The following is a 20,252-nucleotide window of genomic DNA, read 5'->3' as shown; positions in this document are numbered from 1 at the left end:
ATTGCCAAACTAAGGGGGGGAATGGACAAGTCTACAACCATATTTGGAAATGTTAACGTACTTCTTTGAGTGATTGATACAATGACTAGATTTAAAAACATCAATAAACATGCTGAAGATGTGAACAATATGTTCAACCAGTTAGAGCTAAGCAGCATTTATAGATATATTTAACAACAGCAGAATGCATTTTCTTTTCAAGTGTACACAGAATATTTTAAACAGACTCAATGCTGGACATCAAACCAAGTTCTAATATAACAATGACTCAAGCCAAACTAGGCATATTCCTTTATCACAATGCATTATACTATTAAAGTTTGTGTAAAACATCCTAATGTTTGGAAATTAAACCACAAAATAAACAAAACAACCCATGCGTCAAAGAAGAAATTACAATAAAAATTGTAATGTATTTTGAAATAAATGATAAAAAATAAACCAAAATGTATAAGATGCTGCTATAATAGGACTGAGGGATACATTTATAGCTTTAAATATCTGTACTACAAAAGAGAATATATTTAAAATCAATGACATAAGCTTATATTTAGAGAATACAAAAAAAAACCAGAATATAACAAAAAGAAAGTAGAAAAATGTACAGAATAGAAATAAATATCTGAAATAGAAAACAGAGAAAGTTACACAAGTTAACAGTTGATTCTTTGAAAAGAGTAAAAAACATGGTAACTCCTAGTATTACTAGTTTTAAAAAGTTAAGAAAACATGAGAGGGAGAAAAAAATCACTCATATCACATATTTCATAGATATTAAAGGGAGATTGTGTTATCCCCCTTTTAATAAAGGGAAATTGTTAACAATTAGATCTTAAACCATTAATAAAGGAAAACCGATAACTTTTTAGTTAATAAAGTTGATAGCTTTGATGAAATTGGGAAAAAAAGTTCTTAAAAGCAGAATTTATCCAAACTATCCACTAAGGAAATAAAGAAACTAACTAATGAGATTTTCGTTAAAATCAATACGAAAAAGACAACTCAATTAAAAAGTGGGAAACAGAATAAAATATTCAAAAAAGGTATACAAGTGGCCTCTAAGTACATTAGGAAGTTCTCATAATTAGCCATTATAAGATAAATATAAAAACCACAATGATAATATGTATCTGATAAAAGACCAGTATCCAAAATATATAAAAATTCTCTTAAAAATCAACAATAAAATAACAACTCCATTATAAAATGAGGTAAATACCTGAACAAACACCTCACCAAAGAAGATATATATTGATATGTATGATACTGATATCAACATCTTGTGTCTATGTGTGTATACATACACACTCACACACTCAATATCATGTGTCATCATGGAATTGCAAATTAAAGCAACAAGATACCACTCACTATGCACCAATGAGAATGGTTAAAATTCAAAACACTGACAACACCAAATGCTGACAAGAATGTGGAGCAAAAGGAACTCTCATTCATTGCGGGTGGCAGGTGAGAATGCAAGGCACTACAGTCACTTCGGAAGATAATTTTGTTGCTTCTTGAAAATGAAATATATATTTTAAAATATAGGCAAGCAATTGTGCTGCTTAGTATTAACCCAAGTAGGTTGAAAACTTACATCCACACAGGAATTTTTACATGTTTTATACATTTTTTCTTTATAGTTGCTAAAACTTTGAAGCAATCGAAATGTTCTCCAAGAGGTAAATGGATGAACAGACTATAGCACATATATACAATAAAAGATTATTCAGTGACAAAAAGAAATTAGTAACCTGCACATGACTGTTTATAGCAGTTTTATTCATAATGGACAAATCTTGGCAGCAACCAGGGTGTCCATCACTAGGTGAATGGATACATAAACTTTGGTATATCCAAACAATAAAATATTATTCAGCATTGAAAAGAAATGAGCTATTAAGCTATAAAAATATATGGAATTAACTAAAATGCATATTAAGTGAAAGAAGCCAGGTTGAAAAAGATACCTACTGTATGTGTCCAACTATGTTACATTCGAGAAAAGAAAAAACTATGGAGACAGTACAAAGATCAGTGGTTGCCAGGTTTCTGAAGGGGAGGGGATGAATAGGTAGAGCACGGAAGATTTGGGGGCTGGGAAACTATTCTGTGTGATAGTACAATGGTGGATGTATTACATTAGACATTTGTCAAAATTCAGAATGTACAATACCAAGAGGAAACTTAATGTGAACTACTACGAACTTTGGGTGGTAATGACATGTCAGTTTATGTCCATCAGCTGTGAGAAACATACAGTTTTGGTGGGGGATATTGATATTGGATGAGACTATATGTGTGCTGGGGGAACCAAAGTTTATATGGAAACTCGCTGTACTTTCAGCTTAATTCTGCAGTGGACCGAAAACTGCTCTACAAAATAAGGTCTATTAGATAAAAAGAAAAAGGTGAGTTATCAGGCCACAAAATGAGGAGTATCAAATGTGTTTTGCTAAGTGAAAGAAGCCAATCTGGAAGGCTACGCATTTTGATTCCTGCTATAAATAATATTCTGGAAAAGGCACACTATGGAGAAGGTATAAAGATAAAAATTTGCCGGAGATTTGGTGGGAGGAGCACAGGTTTTTTAGGGCAGTAAAACAATTTTATATAATAATGTAACGATGGACACAGGCATGTGTTATTACACGTGTATAATTTTGAAGTAAATTGAAAAAGTAAATCAAATTTTGAAGTAAATTATACACGTGTATAATTGAAATAAAGAATCTGAATAGTGTGATTTCTGTTAAAATCTTTGTACTGTCTTCATTTGTCAAATTGTCAAAACTCATAAAATATATACATAAAGAGTGAATACTAAGGTAAACTAGGGACTTCGGTTAATGATATCGGCTCATCAGCTGAAACAAATATACCACTCTAAGGCAAGACAGTAAAATAGGGGAAGTTCCAGGGGACAGGAGGACAGGGATGATGGGAGAGGGGAGGGCATGCATGGGAAGTCTCTGTACCTTCCTCTCATTTTTTTCTGCAAACCTACAATTGCTTTAAAAAAATAATTTATTAGTTAAAAACAAAAGACACAAACAAAACTCACAATAAATGACACATCATTTCTCATTCACTGAAAAGCCTAAAATAAAAATGGCTGAGTGACTGTATCAATTTTGGCAATGATGTGGAGCAATTGGAACCCTCATAATTGCTAATTGGAGTGTAAAACTGCAGTCACCACGTCACCTCCATTAGAGTAGCCAAAATCAAAAAAAGACTGACACTATAAAATTTTGCAAGGTTGTCGAGTACCTGGAATTCTTATGCATTCTGGTAGAGTGTAAAACGGTCTAACCCAACTACGGAGAACTGTTGCAGTTTCTTATAAACAGTCATCTATCCTATGACCCAGACATTCAATCCCCAGGCATTTACCCAAGATAAATGGAAGCATATATTTACAAAAAGACTTGTAAAATAATTTGTAAAGCAACCTTTTTTTTCATAATAGCATCAGATTTTAACAGTCTCACATGCCAACCTGTAACAGATAAATTATGGAGTTATAAATACAATGGAATACTTTTCAGCATAAAAAATAGCAAACTTACAATACATGCAACATATTTACATTAAAAAAAGTTGAACAAAGGAATATTGACCTCTATCTATCTATCTATCAGCATAGGAGGTCATATCTATCTATCAGCATATCTATCTATCTATCATCTCACTGCCTCCTATGCTGATTCCATTTTTTAAAGAAATAAAGAAGCGTATGCTTTTGGTGGTAGAATAATTGACTAGAAAAGAGTGCATAGAAATTTTCTTTGATAATAAAAATATTCATATTGCTTTGAGTGTTGGTTACTCAGTGGCAAAGCTCATTAAATTGAATACCTTAGATCTGTGCATTTAATTACATGTTAATTCTATCTAACATATTTTAAAGGGTTTGGCAGCACTGGTGTAATGGTAAGATTGATGGGCTGGGCATGGTGGTTGATGCCTACAGTCCCAGCACTTTGGGAGGCCAAGGTGGGAGAATCACTTAAACCCAGGAGTTTGAGGCCAGCCTGAGCAAAATAGTGAGACCCCGTCGCAATGAAAAATAAGCAGAAATCAGCTGGTTGTGGTGTGGCCTGTTTCCAGTCTTGGCAACTCAGGAGGCTGATGCGGGAGAATTGTTTGAGCCCAGGAGTTTCAGGATGCAGTGAACTATAATGATACTACTCCACTCCAGTGTGAGGGAGAAAGCAAGATCCTGCCTGGTGGGGGGTGGCAAAAAGAAAAAAAGAATGCCAGCTTTCACAACAAATAGATTACGATTTGAATCTGAATTCTGCTATATATTGCTGGATCTTCTGAGCCTCAAATTCTCGACATGTAAAATCAAGCCAAACACTTATGGATTTTGTAAGTAATCAATGAATAGAGTCTATTATACTCTGAAGACGGTATTTTATCAAATAATAAATCTTCAATAAATAGTAGCTACACTATTTTAATCCTTGCAATTCTTTTTTTTCAAACTGTGTACTTATGATATATCGTATGTTTTTAAAATAATTTTTCTGCTTAGACTGTCTATCTGGATCACATGAATCTTTCACAGCTTCAGGTTTGTTTTCTTTCTTTTCAATGCTGCAATCAGCATCACAGCTGCCCTCACCCCATGTTCCAAGCAGAAGCGAGTACTTGATTATTTTCAACCTCTATTACCAATATGAGGCTTAAACAATGCAACAACAACACCTTATATGTACTAAAAAACCATATTAATATCCCTATGTGACTAACAATAGATTAGTTTAATGTTCCTATGTGACTAATGATAGATTAATGTCCCTATGTGACTAGCAATATATTAGATTAATGTCCCTATATGACTAACAACAGATGCAGATACGACTTGCATCAGATTTTTCTCTGGAGTCTTGTATATAGCACAGTGCTGGGCATGTAGTGAATGCTTAATAAAAGGTTATTTCACAAATAAGTAATTTTAGAGTTTATGAAAATCATAAATGATTTTGTCACTTACGAATATTTACACAGTCTCGCAGCTGCAGAAGATGGAAAGATAGGCAGTTCTGGTGCTAATCTTACCATTTCATTTCATAGCTCCTTAGTGACCACTCAGTGTGAGCTGGGGATACCAAGGTGAGCCAAACAGTCTCCAATCTGCTCCTAGTTCCACAGTGTTCCTACTCCCATCACAATATCGTTAGTTCTCCCTTTCCTATTTTTAAAAATTATTTTGTTCTCTGCTGTTATATACTGATGTAATCCATTAAAAGTCCTTTCTAGTTAGAGAATAGAGACCAACATTTCATGGATATTTTGTATTTTTCCCTTTTGTTTTCCACTCACCTTGAATTTTCAAGCTGTTTGATAAAAAACAAGGAAAGGAAATTTTGACACCACTTGCTTCAAATGTGTTGAGGAGGAAGAACATACGCACAGAAAGGGAAAGAGGGCTTCAGGACGCTGGAAGATTTCACAGGAGTGATTTGGGGAGATCTATCTAAGACTTGTGGTCTAATACCCCGCTAGACTCAAGGCAATGCTATGTTTTGCTGTTATAAAGGTGTTCAGTTTTCACAGAGGACCCGTGTGTCCCTTTTTCCTCATGTGCACTCGATTTTGCCCACAAGTAATTTGTAAATAGCCAGGGAGAGTCCCAGGACAGCCTGGGTTTGAGAGCACTGATTGTCTGAAATAAGCAGATGTCTCTTCCAGGGAGAATAAACTTGGTTTACCCTCTTTACTTGCTCCAATAGAATCAGTGGATACATAATCTTTAATTTTTCCCTGCCAGGCAAAGAATATTTCCAAAGAGTGGCAAGAGTGGCAGCATAGACGTTTTTAATCTTCCATTTCTAATTACTCCTACATAAATTTTTCCTTTGCATAATTCCTAATCTTTTCTTTCTGGCTTTGCTGTTGCCTGTTGGCGTAAACCGGAGCTCTTTTCATAGATTTGATGAGAGTTGACACTGTGTGTCAGTGCTATACACGGACCTCCAACATCAGTGAGAACAGCGAGGCCCTAATGGGAACCATTCATCGTGTGGGATGACCAACAGCATGGTGGACTGCAGGTCAAACCTGTCAAAATTCCGGAAAATAAACAATTAGTGGGATAACTTAGTCTCTGCATAGTTTAGACATTTGAATTAGAGTTGAAAAAAGGATGCTTTAGTGAGGATAGAAATGCCATAGGCTAAAAAATGAACTGGCTTTTCCAAAGCCATTCACAGCCAGTAACACCCATGTAGCAGAGTTGATGATAGCTGATCGTGAGGGTAAGGCATGTCGAGTTGACCCCTCTACAGTGTTTCCAAACCCTCACGAAACTGAGAAATCCTATATGGATCTGAGCCATTAACTCAAGGTTGAGAAATGAAAACCATGAAACATGGTGGTAGACATTCTGCAGAAGCTTTTTTGTGTGTAGATGGCCTTCTCCGGGTATACACAGGGGTGACGTCCAGTAGTCCACCCTTATCCTTGGGGAATATATTCTGAGACCCCCTGCGGAGGCCTGAAAGTGGAGATACTATTGAATCCTATATGTAGTATGATGTTTTCATGTGACAGCCGAGACAGCTACTAAGTGAATAACAGGCGGGTAGCGTATACAGCATGAATACACTAGACAAAGGGATAACTCATGCCCCAGGCAGGATGAAACAGAAGGATTTCATACTACTACTCAGAATGGCATGTAATTGAAAGCTTATAAATTGTTTATTTCTGGAAATTTCCACTTAATCTTTTCGGACCGCAGTTAATTGCAGGTAACTGAAACCACAGAATGTGAAACTGCAGGCGCCAGAGTGCTACTGTGTTCGCTACCTGCTCATTAACCACTTAGTAGCTGCCTCAGATATCAGTTCCACTGTCGGTTTCCCAGTGTTTGTGTTCAAGGAACTCTTGTTTTACTTAATAATGGTCCCAAAACACAAGAGTAGTGATCTTGGCAAGTTAGGTGTGCCAAACAGAAGCTGTTAAGTGCTGCCTTGAAGGAAAAATGTGACAGTTGTCCATTAATAAGGAAAGAAAAAATTGCATGCTGAGATTGCTAAGATATACGGCAAAAACAAACCTATCTGTGAAATTGTGAAGAAGGAGAATGAAAGGGATACATGGTATATACAGGGTTTGGTGCAGTCTTCAGGTTCAGGCGTCCACGAAGGGGTTTGGAATGTATCCCCTGCAGATAGCGTGAGAGGCTACTGTATCATAAAGCACCCTTAAAATTCCGATTGCTTTGAAAAGAATTTCCTGGGAATAACAACATCACTTAAATGCCCAGAAAATCACTGAAACCTCACCCCCTAATTCTTCTGTTATTGTTTAAGGCAATAATAACATACCTTCCCTTGGATCCATAAATTACCAAATTTGAGGACCCCTGGCTATTGGGTACCCAGGGAGGAGTGGGGTGTACCCTTAGTCGTCCTCATGTGCCCCCTAGTGGCATGTTTTGTTACTCTGGACTACTGCCCTAGGCTGCAAACAGCCTCTTTAAACGAAATATCCTTGGTATTTAGTACTTTGTGTGTTTCCAGAAAACTTTTCAACTACTGAGATTATCAGTTCCTTTCACCATAAAATTGTATAGCATTGCCCAATAATGTTATTGTCATCTGCTTTATCCGTTAATACTTGATTGTCTCATATTTAAACTGATTTTTTATCACCAGTATTTTCCCCAGAAATTTTGTTATGCTTTGCCTATTTTTCCTATATATCCAAATTTATCAATTTTGGATCTATTTATATAGCCATTTTGTTATCTTCAGGTGCATTATTTGGTTTTCATTTTTAAAATTTCTTTCCTGCTCTGAAACTGAAAAACACTGAGAAACCTGCTCTGTTCCCGCATCTGAGCCATTCCACAGGCAGTTTTCCCCACGCTAAAAATGCTGTCTTCCACTGATTTCTGGCATGTCTCAGTTTCCGTGACTTCTTTCTCTACTTGCTGCTATCCCTTTTCTCCATGTGTGTCTAACATGCCTATCTTCTTCAAGACATAGCGCAAGCACCTTCCCTTTCACATGTCTATTTTTATGAGGAATAGCCGCCGAGCAGGACTCCCAAGACATCATACAGGAGTTCCTACAGGGCATCCTTCCTTGGCAGTCCCTCAGCACCGCAGATGCCCTGTGTCTGCCAATACTCATCAGCCTCTCTTCTCATATGCCTCCCGCGGGACCCTAAGAGAGTAACAGTCCCTGCAACTTCCCACTTTCCCGGGACAGTGACTTGCGTGCCTTCTCCATTTCCTTGACTCCTTTATTCAATTATAATACAGGTATCTGTCTGCTATCGCTCCTAAAACTCTCTTATGCAAATCCACTTTTTTTTAATTCTGCGCCTCACTTCTGAGCTCAGACCACACCATCTCCCCCGTCTTGGATACTTTCCATGTTTCCAGTGGTCTCTTCCCACTCCACACTGCAGTACAGTGATTTTTCTAAAACATGGACCGGTTCCTGTCACTCCCCTGTGAAAACTCATCCATGTGGAGTTTGACTGGTCTGCATCTGGGGGCTGGACAGAGCGAGCAGGGATCCTGTGTCAGTCAGGACTCCGGTAGACGCCCCTGTGCAATATCCACTTGTGGTGGTCGGGGGCGGGGAAGGGGCGGGATTGAGCCCCCTTCCCCCCTCCTTCTTACTGCGGAAAGCTGCGGAGCGAACGACACTCACTTCCTATTCAGCATTCAGCCGGGAGGGAGCCTCTGAACGGCCACGTAGGCATTCTCTTCTCTCTGGAGGAAAAGGCCCAGCAGCTGTCCGAGGAAAAGACCCACCAGCTGTCAGCAAAGGGACATGTCGCAGCTAAGTAAGAATCTGGGTGACTCGAGTCCTCCGGCGGAGGCCCCGAAGCCGCCTGTCTATAGCCGCCCTACGGTTCTGATGCGGGCCCCGCCCGCTTCCTCCCGGGCTCCGCCGGTCCCCTGGGATCCACCTCCAATTGACTTGCAGGCTTCACTGGCCGCTTGGCAGGCACCTCAGCCTGCCTGGGAGGCCCCACCGGGCCAGCTGCCTGCCCCAGTGGCTCCGATGGTCCAGCCTCCTGCCCTAGGGGGCCCGATAGTCCCGGCTCCCCCGCTGGGGGGCCCGATGGGGAAGCCTCCAACTCCCGGGGTCCTGATGGTGCATCCTCCGCCTCCGGGAGCCCCGATGGCCCAGCCTCCGACCCCGGGAGTCCTGATGGTGCATCCTTCAGCTCCTGGAGCCCCCATTGCCCACCCTCCTCCTCCGGGGACCCCAATGTCCCATCCTCCTCCTCCGGGGACCCCGATGCCCCATCCTCCTCCTCCGGGGACCCCGATGGTGCATCCTCCCCCTCCGGGGACACCAATGGCTCATCCTCCCCCTCCGGGGACACCAATGGCTCATCCTCCCCCTCCGGGGACACCGATGGCTCATCCTCCCCCTCCGGGGACACCGATGGCTCATCCTCCCCCTCCGGGGACACCGATGGCCCAGCCACCAGCTCCGGGAGTCCTGATGGCCCAGCCTCTGACTCCGGGAGTCCTGATGGTCCAGCCTGCTCCTCCGGGAGCCCCGATGGCTCAGCCGCCTCCAGCAGCCGTGATGACCCAGCCTCCGCCTTCAGGAGCACCGATGCCCAAGCCTCCAGGTCCAGGAGTCCTGATGATTCATCCTCCAGGTGTGAGAGCTCCGATGACCCAGCCTCCAGCTTCAGGAGCACCGATGGTGCAGCCAGCAGCCCCACCTGCACAGCCGATGGCTTCTTGGGCCCCGCAGGGTCAGCCTCTGATCCTGCAAATCCAGTCTCAAGTCATAAGGGCTCCTCCGCAGGTTCCCCAGGTTCCCCAGGTCCCACAGGCACCCCCGGCGCAGCTGGCCACACCCCCGGGCTGGCAGGCCACTTCGCCAGGATGGCAGGCCACGCCGCAAGGCTGGCAGGCCACCCCCCTGACCTGGCAGACCACGCAGGTCACCTGGCAGGCACCAGCGATTGCCTGGCAGGCGCCGCCTCCCATGCGCCAGGGGCCCCCGCCCATCCGCCCCAGCCCACCACCCATCCGCCCTGGCCCACTACCGGTGCGCCAGGCCCCACCGGTGATCCGTCAGGCCCCACCGGTGATCCGCCAGGCCCCACCGGTGATCCGCCAGGCCCCACCGGTGATACGCCAGGCCCCACCGGTGATCCGCCAGGCCCCACCTGTGATCCGCCAGGCCCCACCTGTGATCCGCCAGGCCCCACCGCTGATTCGCCAGGCGCCACCGCCCATCCGACCCGCCCCACAGGTCATGGCCACCCAACCACCTCTCTGGCAGCCTTTGCCACCCCCACCTCCACTGCGGCAGGCCCCGCAGGCTAGGCTGCCGGCCCCGCAGGTGCAGGCGGCGCCGCAGGTGCCTACGGCCCCACCTGCTACGCAGGTACCCGCGGCGCCGCCCGCTGGCCCGCAGGTGCCCCAGCCTGTGCTGCCGGCCCCGCTGTCTGCCCCGCTGTCTGCCCCGCTGCCTGCCCCCCTGTCTGCCCCGCTGTCTGCTCCGCAGGCTGTGCCCTGCCCATCCATTATCTGGCAGGCCCCCAAGGGTCAGCCCCCGGTGCCGCACGAGATGCCGACGTCGATGGAGTACCAGGAGGTGCAGCAGACCCAGGCACTGGCCTGGCAGGCCCCGAAGGCTCCCACTCACTTTTGGCAGCCCCTGCCTGCCCAGGAGGCCCAGAGGCAGCCCCCCCCCATGGTCCAGCTGGAGCAGCCCTTTCAGGGAGGCCCCCCCTCCCAAAAGGCTGTGCAAATCCAGCTACCCCCGCAGCAGGCGCAGGCCTCGGGTCCGCAAGCCGAGCTGCCCACACTGCCCATCCAGCCCCCCTGGCAGGCCCCGCCTGCGGTCTTGCAGGCCCAGCCAGGAGCCCCAGTAGCGGCGTCAAATTTTCCCCCGGGCTGCGCTAAATCATTGATGACTCCATCAGGAGAATGCAGGGCCTCTTCTATAGACCGAAGGGGCTCCTCTAAAGAGCGCAGGACCTCCTCGAAGGAGCGCAGGGCCCCTTCAAAGGATCGCATGATCTTTGCTGCCACCTTCTGTGCTCCCAAGGCAGTGTCAGCTGCCCGAGCACACCCGCCAGGCTCCTGGAAAAGCCTTCCTGCCGCCCCGGAGACCTTTGCTGCCTCTTCAAGGGTCTTCCCAGCTACCTCCCAGTTTCAGCCTGCTTCTCTGAATTCCTTTAAAGGCCCCTCTGCTGCCTCCGAGACCCCAAAGTCACTGCCATATGCGCTGCAGGATCCCTTTGCCTGTGTAGAGGCCCTGCCTGCAGTTCCATGGGTCCCACAGCCCAACATGAATGCCTCAAAGGCATCCCAGGCAGTGCCCACTCTCCTGATGGCGACAGCAGCTGCCCCCCAGGCAGCTGCCACCACTCAAGAGGCCTCCAAGACCTCCATTGAGCCGCCACGCCGCTCCGGCAAGGCCACCCGAAAGAAGAAGCATCTGGAAGCCGAAGAGAACAGCCGTGGACACACGCTGCCCTTTCATGACTGGCAGGGCCCAAGGCCCTGGGAGAATCTGAGTGACTGGGAGGTCCAAAGTCCTGTCCAGGTCTTGGGTGACTGGGAGCGCCCAAACACCCCCCGTGGCCTGAGTGGCTGGGAGGGCTCTAGCACCTCCAGGATGCTGAGTGGCTGGGAAGGGCCCAGCACATCCTGGGCCCTGAGTGCCTGGGAGGGCCCAAGCACCTCCAGGGCCCTGGGTTTCTCTGAAGGCTCAGGGAGCCCTCTGCCCTTGATTGTGTCTGAGGTCCCAAGTGTCTCTCCGGGATCCAGTGCCACCCAGCATGATTCCAAGGTGGAGGCACGGCCCTTGTCTCCCTTGGATGAGAGGGCAAATGCACTGGTGCAGTTCCTCTTAGTCAAGGACCAAGCCAAGGTGCCTGTCCAGCGCTCAGAGATGGTGAAAGTCATCATCCGAGAGTATAAAGATGAGTGCTTGGATATCATCAACCGTGCCAACAGTAAGCTGGAGCGTGCCTTTGGTTATCGGTTGAAAGAAATTGATACCAAAAGCCACGCTTACATTGTCATCAACAAGCTGAGCTACCCTATAGGGGATTTGGTGGCATCCTATTTAGACAGGCCCAAATTCGGCCTCCTGATGGTGGTCTTGAGCCTCATCTTTATGAAAGGCAATTGTGTCAGGGAGGATCTGATCTTTCATTTTCTGTTTAAGTTAGGGTTTGATGTCCGGGAGACAAATGGTCTCTTTGGAAATATGAAGAAGCTCATCACTGAAGTGTTTGTCAGGGAGAAGTACCTAGAGTACAGGCGAATCCCCTACACTGAGCCTGCAGAGTATGAATTCCTCTGGGGCCCTCGAGCATTCCTGGAAACCAGCAAGATGCTTGTCCTGAGGTTTTTGGCCAAGCTCCATAAGAAAGATCCACAGTCCTGGCCATTCCATTACCTTGAAGCGCTAGCAGAGTGTGAGTGGGAAGACACAGATGAGGATGAACCTGACACTGGTGACAGTGACCATGACCCTGCCAGCAGACCCCCTCCCCGCTAATAAGTGTAGCAGAGATCTCGTTCCTGTGTTTTCCTGGCCAGAGGCCCCTGAGAGGGTGGGGGGACATTTGTGTTTCTGGTGTTTATGTTCCAGTTCCATGTGTGTAAGTTTGGACTTTCAACCTGGTTTCATATCTGCCAAAGCTTTGTACATTTTTCATGTGGTGTTGATTTCAGTCGGCTACTGTTCTACTCTGTATTTTGGCATCTGTAACTTTAAGTGAGATCTGTGAATCTTTGTTTTGTATTTTGATTGTTATGTTTTGGTATCAGTGTTGTGCTGGCTTTGTGAAATGAATTGAGAAGCTATCCATCTCATTCTGGTATAGTTCATGTTGCATTGTAATCGGTTGTTACTTGAATGTTCAAATGACTCATCAGTAAAAACTGTCTACAGAGAAGTAAATATCTATATCTATATATATAAATATACTTTCAGCATAACAGAAGTGTTTGTCTTTATTCTAATTTTTACACTAGATGGTACCAGCCAAGTTTTGCCGTATTCTCTGAATAGACATGAATACCAAGACTACTCTCAGTCATAGTAAAAACCACGGTGTTGAAATTGTTTTCCAAGGGGAGTGCTCCATTCATCTTTATAAAGATGCAGTGATTTAAGTGGGTGGTAAAACATAAGCTTTCTATTAAACCAAAATAAAGCTTCACAAGTCAGTGTTACTGAATTAGGAAAGAGGTCATATTCCAACCTCACAATACTCTTTCAAAGGAAGCGTTATTTTCCCTACTTTGTAGGTGAAGAGATAAGGCTCCAGGAGATTATTTAAAGCACACACATTAGTGCCCAGCCGGTAACGTTGTTATTAGAAGCAGAAATGTCCTTAAGGTATGTGGGGAAGGAGGGCCAGCTGCCTGTGGGACCACAAATAACCAGGTGGTCTTGCTGCATGGAGAAATTGGCCAACAGGGCATTTGTCAATCATATGGCCCCTGGGGGGTGTCCAGCAGTTCAAATTTGGGTTTCATTAACAGGATGGAAATGTGCTCCCTGCAAGATACTCAGGCTTATAACAGGGAAAAGGAATAAAACAGGTTTCATTGAACTGGAAACGTTGCTGATTGCAGGCAGTAGTGGCTGGGTTAGGGGAGGGTGGTGGCGGTGGTGGGGGGGTTCCTAGCAAAGTGGAATTCTAGGGGAAGGTCCTGTGAGGAAGGGTCAATTCTAACATATAGGGAAAGTCAGCCAGCAATGCCTGAAGTTGCTAAACAACCATGGTCAGCCCTTGGATATGAGCCTGGTCTAGGCAGGAAAGGGACAAGGGAATGACCTGGCCTGAGTGTTTTAAGGAAGGATATTCAAGCACACACAAGGCTGGTGTACACAAAAGGACATTCCTGAGGTCATGCTCTCTTCATGTGGACAGAGGAGTATCAGCCCTGCTTGTTACCCTCTACTGTCTTAACAGAAGGAAGAAATTCAACTCCATATCCCGCTTCTAGGAAGCCAAAGTCCCAGATGAGGTTAGTGGCAATGGTGGAATTCTCCCGCCACCTAGCGGTGCCACCGCAGCTGCCTCAGCAGCAGCAGCACCCCCCCCTCCACGGTTCCTAGCTACACACCATGCGTATACTTGGATCGTGACTACTCCTTGCTTCACCACTTTTGCCCATAATTTTATCTATATCTGTGCCCAGACATTCCTTATTTTCTCTTATAGGCCAAGGTGGCATCTGTTTTCAAGGCCGATCCGTGCTTCAAGCAACAATTTCTGCCCTTGGTCCTGCAGCACTGCCACTTAGGAAGCTGACTAGGAGAGGAACCCACCAGATGCAGACTCTATTCCTAGCAACCACAGAGCTGAGCTTTCCAGGACGTTGATTCCTGTCCCAGGAACCTGCCAGACTGCAGATCTTTCCCAAGTTGTCTAAGTGGTCAGAAACTGGGAGACAGTTTTCTATAAACTCCTTGGGTCAGAGAGTCCTTCACATTTGTCCACAAGCAATGTTTAGTTATTTTTACAAGAAAGCAAATGTCCATTGAAGGATGCAGCAATGTCCCAGCTGAGAACGGTCCCCAAAGGACGTTTAGCTAGGCCAATAAATTGGCATATTGATCTAGTATTTCTTGTTTGTGTTTATTTATGATTGCTTATAAAGTTTTCTCCAGACCATTAACTCATAGAATGCTTGGGCAAGATGCTCTTTGTGGAATAAAATTTGGAAAGTAGCATCACAGACTTTGGTGCCATGCTTAAGGTGGGGCCTGGGTCTGCTCCATGGTAGACAGGCTTACTTCCCAGCTACAAACCTAACTCTCACACATGACATACATCTAATGGCCTTCATTAAAAATGCCAAGGCCTGAAAACCTGAATTTGTTTATATTGTAATGAGATATAAATTGCAATAATGAAAAATTTATTCATTACCAATGAGTAAACTAAATTAGTTAGATATTCAACTGAAAAGTTTAAGGAAGAACAGCTAACACCAAAATGAAAAGCAGACAAAGACTGGGAATATAGGAAACTACAAGTTAAAAAACAGTGGAAACAAATTCAAATCCCACTTCTTTGAAAGTGCTAAAATGTAGATAGCATAGTACAAATCTTTTTTACAACAAAATTGAGAAAAAAAAACCCAAACCTGTAATAGGCAAAGGTATCACATGAAAAAAAAATTGCAAATAACTGTTGAATCCGCTACACCTCACTAATATTTAAAGATAGAAATATTAAATCAGTATTCTAGTTTTCATTTATTAAATTGGCATAGAATAAACTAAAACCCCATTCAACATCCAATGTTGATGATATTGTTTTGAAACTGGAACTGTTATACACAACCAGTGACACTATAAATTATTACAATTTGCCCAGAAATCAATGCGGCCAACTCTGTCTTCAAGAGGCTTTAACACATTAATACTATTTTACCTAGAAATTTTTCATTTGGGAATATGTCGAATGAGAATAATCTGCAGAGAAGGGGCAAAGACTTCATAGAGAAAGCTGTTTATGAACATGTAGGAGATTTATCAGGGTGTGCGCATGACCCCCTTCCCGACATAAACATACAATGTCAAGCGAGTACAGTGAGTTTCTGCTGAAAAAACCACAGCCTTCCTCAGAAAACAACTTACAGCTTGTTTCAACACACAGAAAATCAAAGACTCAGCATCCACTATTATGGGCTGTAGAGAAGAGTCATTGCGATCTGTGCCTGAAGAATTCAAACCTCGGTGCCAGCACACTCCCCTCAAAGCCATGAATGATCTCAGCAAAATCCACTTCACATGAAGCCATATGATTTCTAGTGAAGAGAAAGTGCAAAATAGTTCTCAAAGTGAAAAATTCAGTGTACTCCTATATAGGGTGTTCAACCATAAGTGAGTTAATATTTTAGGACATTTGTCTTAAGAAGACGATCTGACTTTTGGAATAATTTTACTCAAAGATATTACTCCTGAGAGCAACAGAGAAAAGGAACAGTTGTCTGTCAAAGCCACCGGTGAATCAACCTTGTCAGCAAACCAGAGTTAAGGGCGGCTATTGACTGATGGAGCACTTTCTAGATTCAGGTGCCAGGGCCCTGTGGCTGCTGTAATCTGGGCTTGTAGCCCACGTTATTAATTTGCCCTCAGAGTTATAGGCATTCCCAGAACTCAGCAATTCGCACCAACAGTCATGATACTTGATACAAGAGCATTCCTGCACTCTTGCCCCTAGCTGCAGGGGTTGGAAACATGGGAATCTTTTTCTCCCCGATTTGATCTGTTGCCAGGTCTTGCCAGTTTTGCCACTTTGTATACTCAGTGTTTTTTCTCCTCTCCATCCCCGTGGTCACGGTTTCCTGCTTGAACTTGGCAGTTTCCTTTTTCATGGTCTTTGCCTTCAGTACTACCACGTAATCAAACCTCCGCCTTGGCTGCCCAGGAAATCAATGCGGAGTAAAGCATCTCAGGGCCCTCGGTGTTCCTCAGAGTAAGGTGCAGCACCTCTCAGCTCACCTTCCACACGTGAGGGTCAAGGAGCAACTGGTTAGAGCAGGTTTACCTACAGAGAAATCTACAAAAGAGGCCAGGTGTCCCTCTGCTGGACAGTTCCAAGAATTCCACCAATTCTGAATTGAAAACATGAGCCGGCCACCAGGAGGGCACTAAAGAGAAAAAGTCCCTGATGTTTAGGACCCAAGCGACATTTTCCTGTGTGCAAGCAATTTTGTTCTTTCAAATCTCTTAAAGGGTTTCATTGTGAATTCTACCAAGGGATATATACAACAGTACTAGCACAGTAGTACAATCCTCTAATCTGTTGAGATTCTGAAAGTTATATCTGCCTCTTTCTAAGAGATGACACTTATGAGGAGCCTTCTTCATTATCAGCTTCCTCCTATTCTTATTAATGACATTAAATAAATCATCCTGGCTGTGTCAGGGACATGTCCTTCTTTGTGCAAATGGTCTGGCTCTGCAAGCTGCCCATTCACCTCTAAATGAGACTTGCTTTCTGCACTGTCCGTTTTTCTGAGTGAACTCAGCTTGTGAGTTGCTGTTAACAGAAGGACTGATGATATCCAGTCCATCAGCAATCACCACAGAGCATTTTCTAGACCCAGGAGACTTCCTGGAGCTGCTCTGTAATGGCTCAGAATCTTCCCCTGAAACAGCCAACGGGATGGGGTCACAAAGCTGTGGAATCAAAATGTTGGTTTTGTTAGCTTCCGTGAGACAGCCTCGAAAACATTCTATCCTGAAATAATCATAGATTCACAGGAAATTGCAAAAATTGTGCAGGTCAGTCTCGTATACCCTTAATCTAGCTTCCCCCAGTGTTTATATCCTGTATAGCTGGAGTACAATATCAAGGACATGGACATGGAACCATCTGTACATTCAGCTCAATGCCATCTTATCACATGTGCAGATAGTGTAACCAGCACTGTGATCAAGATACAGCGCTCTTCCACCACCACAAAGATGTCTCTCATGCTACCCTTTTATAGCTGTGTCCATCTCTTTTCCCTCCATCCTTAACCTCTGGCAGTCACTACTCTGTTCTCCATCTCTATAACTGTAATTTCAAGCATGGGCCCTAAAAGCAATAACACCTTTGAAACTGGCATCTTTTCACTGAGCATCATGCCCTGTTGTGGGTATCAATCATTCACTTTTTTGATGCTAATAAAATATTTACTGTTTTATGGAATCGGCTGTTTCCATTTTTTAGCTGCTGCAAAGTTGTTAGGAACGTGTGCACAAGTTTTTCTAAGGATACACTTTCATTTGTCTGTGGCAAATGCCTGTGGCCGTAATTGCTATATCATCTGATAGGTCTATGATTACTTATTTAAAGAGCCTTTCAAACTATTTTCCAGAAGGGCTGTAATATTTTACATTTCCACCAGCAATGTAGGAGAAAAATTTATCTGCATCCTCACAAGCAATTGGTATAGTTTTTGTTGTTGTTAATTCAGCTGTCCTAATCAATGTGTAGTGATATGGCATTGTGGTCTTAATTTACATTCCTCTTAAGTCTAGAGTTGTTGAACATCTTTCTGTCAGCTTGTTTCTCATTTGTATATCCTCATTGACAAAATGACTGTTCAGTTTTTCTAAGCAATTTATTTTTTTTAGATGAAGTCTTGCTCTTTCACCCAGGATGGAGTGCAGTGGTGCCATCTTGGCTCACTGCAACCTCCACCTCACCTTCAGGGTTCAAGTGATTCTCATGCCTCAGCCACCCAAGTAGCTGGGATTACAGGCGCACATCACCAAGCCCAGCTAATTTTTTATATTTTTAGTAGAGATGGGGTTTCAACATGTTGGCCAAGCTGATCTCAAACTCCTGACCTAAAGTGATTCACCTGCCTTGGCCTCCCAAAGTGCTGGGATTATAGGCATGAGCCACCATGCCTAGCCTCTAAGTGAATTTTTTAAAAAAATGTATTGGGCTTTGAGAGTAATTTCTGTATTCCAGATTTGAGCCGAGATTGCACTGAGTCCTTTGAGAGTAATTTCTATATTCAGATATGAGTGCATTTTGCAAGCATTTTCCTGTCTCAAATGTGGCTTTTGTCTTCATAACTGGGCCTTTCACACAAGCAAAAGTTTTAAATTTCGATGAAGTCTGATAGATTGATTTGGTTTTTCTTTTATGGGTCATGCTCATGGTGTCATATACATCTAAGTACTTTTCATCAGATCCCAGGTGTCAAAGATGTTCTGTTACTTTTTCTTATAAAAATTTAAGAGTTTTATGTTTTATATTTAAATCTGTGATCGATTTTGGGCTAATTTTGAATAAGGTGTAAAGTTTAGCTGAGGTTCTTTCTTTGCTGTGTGGGTGTGCGTTTGTGTTTTGTTTTTGCCTTTGGATGTCCAGTAGTTTTATTAACATTTTAACATTTCTTAAAAGTACTATCTTTTCAACATTGAATATTTGCTTTTGCACATTTGTAAAAATTCAGTTAGCCCTATTATGTGGGCTATTTCTGGGTTCTGAATTCTATATTTTGTCCCATTGCAAGATAACACAGATATTTAAAAGGTACATATAGACGTGTGTATTATATACATAGATATATCCCCCACCGATTCCATACTGTTGTGGCTATTGTAGTAATATAAGAAGTCTTAAAATTGAGTATAGGGATTCTTCTCATATTCTTTTTACAAAATTGTTTAGCTATTCTAGATCTTTTGATTTTTCACATAAATTTTTTTAAAAGCTTGCATACATCTACAAAATGTCTTGGTGGACTTTTGATAGGAATTGAGTTAAACTTGTATGTCAAGTGGGAAAGAGCTGACATTTACTACACTGAGTCTTCCAATCCATAAACACAGTATATCGCTCCATTTATTTGGATCTTCTTTGGTTTCTTTCATCAGCATTTTGTATTTTTCAGCATACATGTCCTATACATGATTCTTAGGTTTATAAGTACTTCATTCTTTGTGAGCGATTGTAAATTACATTATATTACATTTTTATTTGAGACGGAGTTCTGCTTTTGTCGCCCAGGCTGGAATGCAGTGGCATGATCTCTGCTCACTGCAACCTCCGCCTCCTGGATTCTAGCGTTTCTCCAGCCTCAGCCTTCTGAGTAGCTGGGATTACAGGTGCCAGCCACCACACCCAGCTAATTTTTTTATTTTTAGCAGAGACGGGGTTTCACCACATTGGCCAGACTGGTTTCGAACTTCTGTCTTCAGGTGATCCACTAACCTTGGGCTCCCAAAGTGCTGGGATTCCAGGGGTGAGCCACCGTGCCCGGCTGTGTATTATATTTTAAATTTTAGTTTCCACCTATTCAACTCAGAACTCAAAATGGTTGAATTTTGTATGTTGATCATGTAGTGTGCACCTTGCTGAACTCATATATTAGTTCTAGGAGTTTTCATATATCCCTTGGGATTTTCTTTGCAGACCACTGTGTCGTCTGCAAATAGAGACAGTTTTATTTCTTCCTTTCCTATTTGTGTACTTTTTATTTTTATTTATTTTTATTTTTTTCCCATTTATTTATTTTATTGCATTTTAGGTTTTGGGGTACATGTGAAGAACATGCAAAATTGTTGGATAGGAACATACGTGGCAGTGTGATTTGCTGCCTTCCTCCCCATCACCTACATCTGGCATTTCTCCCCCTGCTATCCCTCCCCAGCTCCCCACCCCCCACCGTCCCTCCCCTATTTCCCCCCAACTGACCCCAGTGTGTAGTGCTCCCCTCCCTGTGTCCATGTGCTCTCATCGTTCAACACCCG

At 43.7% G+C, this 20,252-nt stretch overlaps 1 protein-coding gene across 1 annotated transcript; it reads left to right on the top strand.

Annotated features, from left to right (window-relative positions):
• The first annotated feature begins 8,670 nt into the window (after positions 1 to 8,670).
• Positions 8,671 to 12,967, top strand: MAGEL2 (MAGE family member L2). The gene has a single exon (XM_017515247.2). The coding sequence runs from the start codon at positions 8,808 to 8,810 to the stop codon at positions 12,522 to 12,524; it is 3,717 nt and encodes a 1,238-aa protein (XP_017370736.1). The 5' UTR covers positions 8,671 to 8,807; the 3' UTR covers positions 12,525 to 12,967.
• Positions 12,968 to 20,252: the final 7,285 nt, after the last annotated feature.

Source organism: Cebus imitator, unplaced genomic scaffold (assembly GCF_001604975.1).
Source record: "Cebus imitator isolate Cc_AM_T3 unplaced genomic scaffold, Cebus_imitator-1.0 Scaffold544, whole genome shotgun sequence".
NCBI lineage: Eukaryota > Metazoa > Chordata > Mammalia > Primates > Cebidae > Cebus > Cebus imitator.
This window is presented reverse-complemented; position numbering and strand designations above follow the sequence as displayed.

Coding starts and splice junctions, on each gene's coding strand:
- MAGEL2 (XM_017515247.2), top strand. CDS start 8,808: ATGTCGCAGCTAAGTAAGAATCTGGGTGACTCGAGTCCTCCGGCGGAG.